The sequence below is a fragment of the Erythranthe guttata genome, chromosome 2 (assembly GCF_056151865.1).
Source record: "Erythranthe guttata isolate IM_541 chromosome 2, IM_541, whole genome shotgun sequence".
NCBI lineage: Eukaryota > Viridiplantae > Streptophyta > Magnoliopsida > Lamiales > Phrymaceae > Erythranthe > Erythranthe guttata.
In genome coordinates this window covers 4,063,326-4,075,332 of record NC_142534.1, presented here as the reverse complement: position 1 = coordinate 4,075,332, position 12,007 = coordinate 4,063,326, and the positions used below count along the sequence as shown (strand labels likewise).

Here is a 12,007-nt window from a genome sequence, read left to right as displayed (position 1 = left end):
CTATTTTGTTTTGATGTTTTACAGTTTTCGTATAATTGATTATGGGGGAAACAAACAAAAAAATAGTTGTTTTCAGTAATTTTTTAGTTAATTATAGAAAAAAATTTGAAAAAATTGAAGACCTAAATGAAAAAATAAATTAGTTGATTTTGAAAATATCGTAGTTGATTTCGGAAATATTATAGTTGTTTTTCGGAAATATGTAGTTGATTTCAGAATATTTTTATTTAATTCTGAAGTAAAAAAAAACGTGATATTTATTTATTTATTTATAACTTTTTAATACTTTTTAAATAAATAAACGAAAAAAAAAAAAGAAAAAAAATGCACTAAAATGGTGGATAATGGATAATGAATAGATGGAGGGTAAATTAGGAAATAAATGAAGGAATGAGTCTATCACTAATAAATGAAAATGGCCTGGACCCATCCTTATTTAAAAAATGCTAGAGGAGGGTTTCACACTTTCACTAATAGTCCCTTTTAAAAATGAAATATAAATAATAGGGCGAATGGCAAAAATAGCCATCACAAAGGACTTAATGTACATTGGTTCAGAAAAAAACATTCTTTCAAATAAACTTATCCCCATTTTTTTAGTCTAACATACCCTCTATAATATAATTCTTATCAATTCCATCATTTATGCTCTAACTTTCTTTATATTACACATTGACCCCGAATTTAAACAAATATATCACACTAACCCCCAAAATAACAAATTTTTGAAACAATATTTTTTTTCAGAAATAATTTTTTTTCTGAATTTTTTTTTTCCGGCGTTGACTTTTTTTGTTTTTTTGAAATTATATTTTCCGGCCGGTCTCCGTCGTTGACTTTTATTTTTTTATTTTGTATTTTCTTAAAAAAAATTATTTTAATTAATATTACTATCTTTGCTGCTAAATTACTGTCTCAGACAGTAATATTACTGTTTAGGACAGTAATATTATGAATATTATATTTCCTTCAACAATCGCATATCCTTGCCACTTCCATCAACAATCGCATATCCTTCATTAAAGTCATTTAATTTTTCTTTTGCTTAACTCCAAATAAGAGAGCAAACAACACCATATCTAGATCATATGTTACCTCAATGCTATTCAAGTATGTTGAATAGCAACAAAATTATAACATCATACCTTATGTAGGCATGTGTAGGCCGTGATACATTTGGCCCAGAGTGAATCCGTGCGACTTCTTTTGAGCATCATCCGTGTCGTTAATTTAGTAAGAAGTAGTTAAAAATGATCAATAAAAATAAATAATTAAAAGTGTAATTATAAAAGAAGTGTTTTAAGAGAATTTACCCAACCGAGGATTACGATAAAGCATATCAATGAAACCACAAGACACACTAAGAGATAGCGGTCCACATTTGTGAAGCTAAACATCAGCTTTTATGTATGTGTATATATTATATATATATATATATATATATATATATATATATATATATATATATATATATATATATATATATATATATATATATATATATATATATAGCTACAAAAATTATATCGGATTTTCCCAAAAACAAAAATTAGCTGAAGAATCAAATCTAATCGTTGCTTCACTCAAGTTGGTGGGATTTTTGTTTCGTATAGAGAAAGCAATTTCGTAGGATGGAAGAACTGGACAAGAACAAACACCATCAATAACATCTCGCCTTTCCATAATCAACAAATATGTCGAAGAACAAACAAACCGACAGACAATTTCAAGCAGAACGCCTTTTAAAACAGGAAATAATAAAATTAAGACAACAGCAATAGTATCAATGGATAACGTAGCATTTTAAAATCGTGTTAAGTAGATTCCCTGTAGCAAAAAAAACTCTTGAAGACGCCGACAAATAGTACAAAATCTTTGCTTAAAATAAATACCTACTGTTTAAATAACTACTCGTCTTCTACTCACTTGATAAATTCCGGACAAAAAAATTTATTCCTTATTCACAAAGGAAGAGGTGGATACGAAAAATGGTTAACTAAATTGAATAACAATTTCACTCCTCTCTCTCATTTGCTGTCTGTGAAGTCAGCATCGATAACATCACCTTCCGGACCCTTGTCCGATGTTTCTGAAGAGCTGCTACCAGCTTCTCCGCCAGGTGGCGTGGGTCCAGCGCCACCTGGTTGGTTGTACAGCGACTGTCCAAGCTGCATGACTTCTTGATTCAATGCAGCCATGGCATCCTTTATAGCTTGTGTTGAGCCACCGGAGATGGCATCGTTAAGTTCTTTAAGCTTTGCCTCGACCTTCTCTTTTACTGGGGCGGGGACTTTGTCGCCGAGTTCCTTCAGTTGCTTCTCCGTCTGGTAAACTACGGAATCAGCTTGGTTCTTGGTATCTATGGCATCTCTCTTCTCCTTGTCTTCTTTCGCAAATTTCTCGGCTTCACTCACCATTCTCTGCACCTGTGGTTTTATGTTCACAAGAGAATGTTTTATGTGATTGTAGTTGCAAATATAAGGGTTGAACTGAAATGTGGCGCACTTTTCGCAAACAAATCATGTTCTAAAGGCTCCTAAGTTCCATAATTGCATTTTACCTAGCCAAAAATTCAACTCCAATGGGGATTTTAGAGCGTCTTGAAAACAATTCCTAAATTTAGAATCAGTTTAAAAAAAATCATCAAGGATGCCCTAATTAACGAAAAAACGGTTATCACACTCCTACAAATTGGTGTCCTTAAACCTGAAATAATTCAAAGATCACCCAGGAACCAAGAAAATAGTACATTGGAACTAAAATTTAAACTCAGTGGTTCCAGCCCAAACATGCATGCAGTTATTTAAGCGAGTGATTGGGACTAGAGAAAATTACCTCGTCACTGGGTAATGTGCTAGCACCAGTAATGGTGATGTCTTGCTTCTTCCCAGTTCCCTTGTCAATAGCAGCAACTGAGAGGATTCCATTTGCGTCAATATCGAATTTGACCTCGATTTGTGGAACTCCACGAGGAGCAGGAGGGATTCCATCGAGTCGGAAGCTGCCCACAGATTTGTTGTCCCTAACAAACTCTCTTTCGCCTTGAAGAACATTGATCTCAACGCTAGTCTGACCATCAGCAGCGGTTGAGAACACTTCTGATTTTGAAGTGGGCAATGTGGTATTTCTGGGAATAATCTTAGTCATCACTCCACCAAGCGTTTCTAATCCCAAAGACAGTGGTGTCACATCTAGAAGGACGATATCACTGACATCTCCAGCCAAAACACCGGCCTAAGCAAATAATAAAATAAGCAAGAAAACTGGTCAGAAAGCGTAAATAAATTGACTAGAAGAAAAAAAAAAAAAAAAAAAGGGGCGACGAACAACCTGAACTGCAGCTCCGAGTGCAACAACTTCATCGGGGTTGACAGTAACATTTGGGTCCTTCCCAGTCAATTTCTTCACAAGTTCCTGGACAGCTGGGATACGTGTTGAACCACCGACAAGGATGACCTCATCTAAATCACTATAAGCGAGCTTTGCATCCCTCAATGAATTTTGAACAGGTGTTTTCAGTCTGGAAAGGGAACGTAAATTATATAAGAAAGCTGAAAAATAGTAGTAGATACATAAACGAAAATTTTAGATTTCTGGGGGCCAAGATGCATCAAGCTTACCTGTCAAGCAAATCTGAGCACAATTCCTCAAACTTTGCTCGTGTAAGAGTGGTTTCAATATGTTTGGGGCCATCAGCGGTGGCAGTAATGAAAGGCAAACTGGACAAAAAAGCAAAAAAGAATGGTAAGCATGTATTATTGTAAATTTCTGCAAAGAGAGTAAAAAGTAAAAACTACAAACATGCCTGATATTGGTTTGAGTTAAAGATGAAAGTTCCATTTTAGCTTTCTCTGCAGTCTCAGTCAAACGTTGAAGAGCTTGTTTGTCCTTCAACAAATCTATCCCTTCATCCCTCTTGAAACTTGCAGCAAGCCAATCAACAACCCTCTGGATGAAATGAAAAAGATATGTGACCAATTGAATATATATATAGTGTGCGCGTATATATATATATATATATATATATATATATATATATATATATATATAGTGTGTGTGTGTGTGTGAGTGTGTGATAGAGAGAGAGAGAGAGAGAGAGAGAGAGAGAGAGAGAGAGAAAAAGAGAGCAAGACAAATTCAGTGATTAGCAGCTAGGAATAATGAACCTTATCGAAGTCATCACCACCAAGATGAGTGTCCCCGGATGTAGACAGCACCTCGAACACACCATCACCAACCTCAAGAACTATGTGAAAGCAAGAACAAAATTATTAAACCCCACCCAATAGAGAACACAGCTATAAGATGTATGTATTCTGATAGCAAAACTAACTTAAAACGAAGACCAATTAACATAACACCCCATAAATGGTACAAGCATCACTCATCAACTGTTGTAACAGGTAAACCATACTCAAATGCAATGAAAATATATTGCCAGCCCAACAAATTGTCCCATATGGGGCAAGCATGCACTCTCCCTACCATTAAGGTGGAAAGTTAAAGAAAGTCATTCCACAGCAATTTAGAAGGCCGTGAAGAGGAATACCAAGCATGCAAATCATTTTATTAATGATGAAAGATTCGTTCAAAGCATACACCATTATATCATGAACTAATCAGGGAAGTATGAGTTTGAGAAAGACAATAGCTGCTTGTTATACCTGAAACATCAAAAGTGCCACCTCCAAGGTCGAAAACCAGAATAGTTTCGTTGCTTTTCCTCTCAAAGCCATAGGCCAAAGATGCAGCAGTGGGCTCATTTATAATACGGAGAACCTCTAGACCAGCAATACGACCAGCATCCTTGGTTGCAGTCCTCTGAGAATCATTGAAGTAAGCAGGAACTGTAACTACTGCTTTGGTAACCTTGTCATTCAAAAACTTCGATGCATCATCCACGAGCTTCCTCAAAACCTATAACCAGAAAGAGAAAAAAATCATGCGACGCAATGCCGATATACCATCTTAATGACACTAAGTCACTTGTAACATACTCATCGGTAAAAGAACATCTTTTAAGTTCAAGATGGAAATAAAAAATATCAATAGATTAATGAAACGAGAGAAATTTTCACATCTTTAAAGATTGGTAATTTGGTATATATTCATGTATGCACCAATAGACGCGAACTGTTTAAGAAATAAAACAGGAAGCCTGGAAGGTGCCTCGGAATTGATTTCAGAGAAGAAAACTTGAAAAGGCCACAATCCAACGCCTTTCCATTTTATTTCCTTCTCTTTTTAACACATGATATTTGCACGGCACTTGTCTACAATGAATTAGGAAAGTATTCATAGTGTAGTTAGCTGGAGAACCGTTTGGGGAATCTCAAATATGATGGGTCAGAATGTTTGCTCCATAGATATTTGCATGGTAATATCATTTTAGAAAGTCAAAGCACAAAACTTTTGGGGGTAATTCTACGAAAATCTCTATCATTCTTGCACAATCAAAGCAAATCTACATGAATCACAAGACCAAAACAAAATTCACAACAAAAAGCTGGAAATAAAAAAATAGAAACCACTAAGTAAAACAAACCTGAGCTGAAATCTCCTCAGCGGCAAACTGCTTCCCAATCGCCGGGCACTCGAGCTTGACATTCCCATTCTCATCCCTCACAACATTATACGACACTTGCTTCGACTCCTCGTCGACCTCAGACATCTTCCTCCCAATAAACCTCTTCACCGAGAAGAACGTATTCTCGGGGTTCACCACCGCCTGCCTCTTCGCAATCTGCCCCACCAACCTATCTCCACTCTTAGTGTAAGCAACTACAGAAGGTGTAGTCCGCTGGCCCTCGGCGTTGGTCACGATGGTGGGCTTTCCTCCCTCCATTGCCGCCACGGCCGAATTGGTCGTCCCCAAGTCAATACCGACAACCTTCTCCGCCACAACGCGGAGAGCGGAGTGGCGGCGGGAGCTGCCGCCGCCGCTGCTTCTAGCCTTACTCTTCAGCTTCAGTCCAAACGACGCCGTATTGCTGAGCTTCGTCCCGAAAAAGACGGTCTTTGTGGGGTTGCTTCTGGCGGGATTTACGGATGCGAAATGAGCTGTGGCACCAAGCGCGTGGATTTGAGCCGTTGAGGACGCCATTTCGCGAATAGTAAAATGGATTGAATCAAAAAAAAAAAAAACCCTAGCTTCAGACTCGATTCGTATGTCTTTCGTTAGCGATTTGATTTGATGAGAGAGAGAGGGAGAGAGAGAGAGAGCTAGGGTTTATGAGAGAGAATTGAAATGGGAAGGCAGATAATTCAAAAAACCTAGAAATTGGGGGAGTGGTGGCGTTTGAGGTGAGATATTGTTGGAAGGAAGATAAGAGAAGGGACGGGGGGTTTAACTGTGTAGTACTGTGAGATGAAGGTAGAGTGAGGGTTAGGTGAGGACACGTGTACGTTCCAGAAACGTCTATTTTGTTTTGTGAAGATGAGGGAGGCGGAATCTGAGCCGTTGGATATGGAGGATTCTGGGCCGGGCTTGATTGATTCTGAAAGTATTTGGGCTAAGATTTTGGATGTATATTTCTTATTTTTATATAATAATAAATACAAAGAATGTAAATTATTTCATAAGAAATGTTTTTTTTTTCTTTAATTTCTTTTTTGAAAAAATGATTTCATGTGTTCTTACTTCTTACATTCATTTTTTAATTAAGATGTTTTACTTGTTTTGTTATTATGTTTCTTGTTACTTCACTTGTTCATTGACCTGAATGCCCTTTACTTGTGTGTATTTAAATAAGGTTGTAAAAGACGGGAATTGGGTACGAGGCGGTTAGGCACCGCCTCTCGATTAATCGGTGCGGCAGTAATTGATCGGCGATAAATAGAAAATAAATCGATTTTTTAAAATTTAATGTAACATAATTTTAGATATTAATTGTAAATACTCAAATCATATATAAAAAGATATTTAAACATAATTTTATTCCCATTATTTATATATCATATTCACATAATAGAAATTTAATAATCATAAGATCATAATATAATAAATAAATCCTTACAAATAAAAATAAAACGAAAATCTCATGAATCGAAAATTATGCTTGAAGCAAAGCATATATCATTAGGTCATTTAAAAATAAAAATTAAAATATATAAAATAAAATAAAGCATGAACTCATTTTCGATTAAAAGCCCAAATTTTCTTTTTCTGATTTAAAAATAATAATAAAAAAACAGTTTTTGATTGATTTTTACCGACAAAATTTGACCCGCTTCCAAGGTTTGATCGCCTCAACGCACATCTGACCACCTCGTAGGTAGACATGACTACGGTTCGATTCGGTTCCGGTTTCAGTTCCGGTTCCGGTTTTGGAGGAACCGGAACCGAACCGAATTTTCCGATTCTGATTCCAGTTCTAGTCAAACCGGTTCCGGTTCGGTTAAAAAACCGTTGACCCCAATTTGGTTCCGGTTCTAACCAAACCGGTGGTCATGTCTACTCACGGACAAAGACCAATTTTTCAAACCTTTATACCAAAATCATAAAGGTTTTAGTCCTACCTCCACTTCGAAGACGGATTAATCGGCCGCCTCGACGGATTTTCGGAATACTGGTTTTAAATATCATAAAAAACACCTCTCGTATAAAAAGATATTGCATAATACATTATCATGGATGATAAATAAAAATAACATGAGTTTAGCTGAATTTCAGCTCCACTATACAGCAATCACAGATCTCCTGAATTACAAAAAAAAAAAAGAAAATGGCGTAGGAGACTATATAAACTGAAAATATGTTGTACAAAACAATCTTATTTTTCCTTTTTAATTATTCACCATAAATACCAAAATTATCAATATAGTATATATTCACTCGATTCCTTACGAAGCAAACACCAATATTTAAATGAAACAGTGAGCATGTACACCTTATTTAAACTAAATACCAACAGCATCAAGAAGTTCCGAGTGTTGAGACACCGAGACAAGCGTGTTAGCGACTATTGCACCACTGGCAGCAACTGCGGGTACCCCAATACCCGGAAAAGTGGAATCGCCGCAGCAGAAGAGCTGCGATATCGGAGTAGAGTGGCCTGGAAACGAGCCTTTACCTGCTTTAATAGCTGGACCGTAAGTTCCTCTGTTCCTTCGAAGAAACCTTTGGTGTGTGAGCGGAGTTCCTACTAATTTAACCTCGCATTTCTCACGGTCGAAACCCGGCCCGAGGGCCCGCTCAACAGCCTTCCACATTACCTATTGTTTCACATTTTAACCGTCATTTTAATTTGAAATAAAAAAAAGAAAAAAAAATTAGCAAACGAGTGACACATGAGTAAGAATAGTACCTCACTTCTTTGAGCCTTGAGTTCCTTGTACTCGTTACTTCTGCGATCGAGACCTTCCCACAGCTCGAAAGGCTCGGTTCCTGGCGTATAGGCATGCAACACGTGTTTGCCAGGTGGCGCAAGATTGGGACTCAGTACGCTCGGTACAGATATCAGAACAACGTTCTGATCCGCATCAACTCCTCTCTCCCAATCATTCACAACTATGTGATGAATTCCCAAATCTTCCCGTATACCCTAAAATCATACCACCATCACAATTATTCGATACCATAATTATAAATTAAACCACATTATTAAAAAAAAAAAAAAAGACTCACTTCAGCATCAAAACCCAAATGCAGATGCATAAACGATTCGCACTGTGGGGTCGCTTTAATCTTTTCTTGATAAGGTTTTGGAACAACTTCCTTTGGCAGCAGATTCACCGTATCCCACATTGATGCATTGCTGACAACAGCCTTTTTAGCACGTACGAACTGGAACGAAACACAATTAAAAAAAAAAAGAAATCAAGAAAATTGTTTAAATGATTTTTTTTACAAATATAAGTTTTCATTGTTTTTCGAGTTTTCATTACTCACTTGTCCGCCTCTTAGCTTCACTCCTATAGCCCGACCATCTTCGACGACAATATTTTCCACATGGCTTTTAAGAGAGAGACGTCCATTGAACTTCTTCAAACCTCGAACAAGCGCATCAACCACAGCTCCACTTCCGTGAATAGGATATTCTAAACAGCATCCTGGTTTGTACCATTCCGAAAACATGTATATCTAGAAAAAAAAAAGGATTGAGAAATAAAAACCCCGTCTTTTTTATCATGCTTCTGAAACCTAAACCGCAAACATTTGACAAACCTTGACTATATTGTCTATTAAGTCATATCCTAATTCCCAAACGAGGCCTAAGAGAATATCAACATGTTGACAAAATGGTCAATGCCAGGATTAGAGATCTAGATTGCAAGATAACTGAGGTTCCACGAAATCAAGAATATAAAAGCAGGTTTATTGCATTCAGCACCCATGTATTTACTTGATTAAAATTAGCGAAAATCCACCTTATAATGCAACTTTTTAGCAAACTACCCCTAAAACCGTATGGGGACGTGCGCATTTAAGAATTTCTGCTAATATTAATAACACATGGACGATTTTAGCAACTCGATATAACGATGGGGTACTACATGTAATAAACTCATATTAAAGCACAGTCGCTTTCAAGATTCAGAAATATCAGCCAATCAAGCATAGAGCACTTCTCGATAGAAAAAAGTTCTCATTAGTTTGCAGAATCGGATTTTTTTTTTATCCAATGTACTTGAAAGGCTTGGTAAAAAGAAAAATGGTTACCATTTCTGCCGACAGTACACCATCAGATTTGACCCCGGCAAGCAAAAAGGCCAAAAGATCCACCCAATTTCGTATAAAAGGATCTTTTATCCCCAAAGAATCGATTATCTCTGAGAATGGTCTGAGCAGCTTAGTAGCACCTAAGGCACCCTTGGGCCCCATTTGAGCAAACGACTTCAAAAGAGAGGGCGCGTATCTAGCACCGGCAGTTGAAAGAACACCCCAATCGCCTCGTATAGATAATGGTGGAAGTGCCATTGCAGCTGTAGATAATGGAAGTATTGCATCCTGTCATGATAAAAAACATATATATAAAGTTCACATCGAATTTTCTTTTATATTAACGCATCTTGTTTTTCAGAAAAATCGAAGACGAAAAAGGATACTCACGAGAAGTGTTCTCCATTCTCGTACAGCATTCGGACCGGCGTATGTCTGTAGATCCTGAAAAGAAAATGATACGAAAAGTAGTATTGGATATAGTTTATTATGGTAATTGTCAACAAACTTACAAAGTGCAACAGCATAAAATTCGTAATTGATCTAATGTCACTGGTTTTCTTTATCAATAGAAACTGAGATACGGGCAAATAACATTTACCTTAAAAAAATCAGTCGGTCCAATGCGAGACAAGAATTCACCTTCTGGTATGTACACCATCCAAGAATCATATTCCTTACACGGAATTGATTCACCCAGTGCATCAAGAACCTGCAAGATATTGACTAAACATTTTACGATACGCAAAAACAGTACAAATTAACAAAAGATGAAGAAAACAAAAAAAGTTAAAAAAAATAATAATATATATATATACTTGTGCAAGAGGGTTAGCCTGAGGACCCCTCGATTGAAAACCGGAAAACAAAGACGGACCGGAGTCGAACTTGTAGTCTTTAATCTCAAAGGAATGGGCAGCGCCACCTGGCACATCGTGGCTTTCCAAAACCAAAACGTCTTGATTGTATCTAGCTAGAAGTGAACCGCAACATAGCCCTGCAATGCCGCTCCCGATCACTATAACATCCGCCTCGGATTTTCCTGCACATCATTTCTGCAATCACATTATAACGCTTTTATGGAGTTAGAACTTAGAACCCAAATCACCGGATAACAACTCGTATTATTTATATATATTCCAAGAATTTATTCATTCAACACTCAACCTTGGACAGTGTTATGCTGGCTCACAGCATCTCAATTACACTAATCAATGTAATCTATGTGTAGTAAGAAATCCATTAATTACATAGACGACAAGGAAAATATTTTTCGTCCGAAAATTACAAGAGAAGTACCAATTAATTCCAACTAAATCGCAGAAATTATCTATTCTCTTCAGCAATCATTATTCAGAAAAACCTAATCACAATGATTTTGTGCCCATTTCTAACCACAAATTATACAATTTTCATCCAATTCGTAATTTTTTAGGTCGGAACATTTACCCAACAATATTAGTAAATCACAAACAGCTAAAATAAACATGATTAATTTTCACAAGTCCTCAAACAAAAATGTATATATATATATATATATATATATATATATATATATATATATATATATATATATATATATATATAGAGAGAGAGAGAGAGAGAGAGAGAGAGAGAGAGAGATTAAAAAACCTGTGAAATTCTGAGTAAGCGTAGGAGAGGGATAACCGTTGGATGAGGGTTCGGAGCCATTGTTGGAAATCCGGGAGAAAACAGCTGTTGTTGATGTTGTTCTTCTGCATTTGGACTTGAAAATTGAAGAGGATTGCAGGAATTGAGAAAAATTGGAGCCAATTCCAATACCACTCACTCCTAATGCCGCCATGGATGATGGCTAACGAAAGTTTGTGTGTGTGTGTGAGAGAAAGTGTGTGTGTAAGAGAGAGAGTGTGAGTGATGGGCTTTTCTCTCTCTTATTTAGAGCAAGGAAGATGATGATGTGGTGCTCTGTGAAGCGCGAGCGCAACATATTGTGGTGGTAAATATTCAAAATATCTTGTGGACATCAAATTCAAATAAAATACATTGGAACATCTTTTTTTTTTTTTAATTAATTTAAATTGATTTATATAAATGAATTTAAAGCAAATGAAAATTAGATTTTCTTGGATTAAACGAAAAGTAGCATTGCAAAAAGGAAAATTTAAATATATAATAATTAAGTTGTATTAGAACAATTAAATCACACAATGTTAATGTAATTAGTAGTGAAATTTAAATTACCAAAATAACATAAAAAATATAAAATGGCAGTACAATAAAATTTGAAAAAAAAATCCACGTTGGTGTATGTGAGCTAGAGAGATTTTGCTTTACTCTTCCGATATTTAAAATAAAAAAAATTCC

The 12,007-nt window shown here is 36.3% G+C and overlaps 2 protein-coding genes across 2 annotated transcripts; both read right to left on the bottom strand.

Annotated features, from left to right (window-relative positions):
• Nucleotides 1–1,778: 1,778 nt before the first annotated feature.
• LOC105970039 (stromal 70 kDa heat shock-related protein, chloroplastic) lies at nucleotides 1,779–6,431 on the bottom strand. The gene is made up of 8 exons (XM_012994816.2): nucleotides 5,546–6,431; nucleotides 4,665–4,917; nucleotides 4,167–4,246; nucleotides 3,806–3,948; nucleotides 3,621–3,719; nucleotides 3,331–3,520; nucleotides 2,836–3,234; nucleotides 1,779–2,426 (listed from the first exon to the last, which is right to left on the bottom strand). Exons 1-8 carry the CDS (start codon nucleotides 6,101–6,103, stop codon nucleotides 2,028–2,030), a joined length of 2,121 nt encoding a protein of 706 aa, XP_012850270.2. The 5' UTR covers nucleotides 6,104–6,431; the 3' UTR covers nucleotides 1,779–2,027.
• Nucleotides 6,432–7,757: 1,326 nt separating this feature from the next.
• On the bottom strand, nucleotides 7,758–11,641 carry LOC105970157 (FAD/NAD(P)-binding oxidoreductase family protein). Its single transcript, XM_088825474.1, has 9 exons — nucleotides 11,294–11,641; nucleotides 10,480–10,703; nucleotides 10,263–10,373; nucleotides 10,052–10,105; nucleotides 9,662–9,949; nucleotides 8,891–9,082; nucleotides 8,627–8,785; nucleotides 8,307–8,543; nucleotides 7,758–8,214 (listed from the first exon to the last, which is right to left on the bottom strand). The coding sequence occupies exons 1-9, from the start codon at nucleotides 11,484–11,486 to the stop codon at nucleotides 7,900–7,902; spliced, it is 1,773 nt and encodes a 590-aa protein (XP_088681600.1). The 5' UTR covers nucleotides 11,487–11,641; the 3' UTR covers nucleotides 7,758–7,899.
• Between the last annotated feature and the right edge of the window lie 366 nt (nucleotides 11,642–12,007).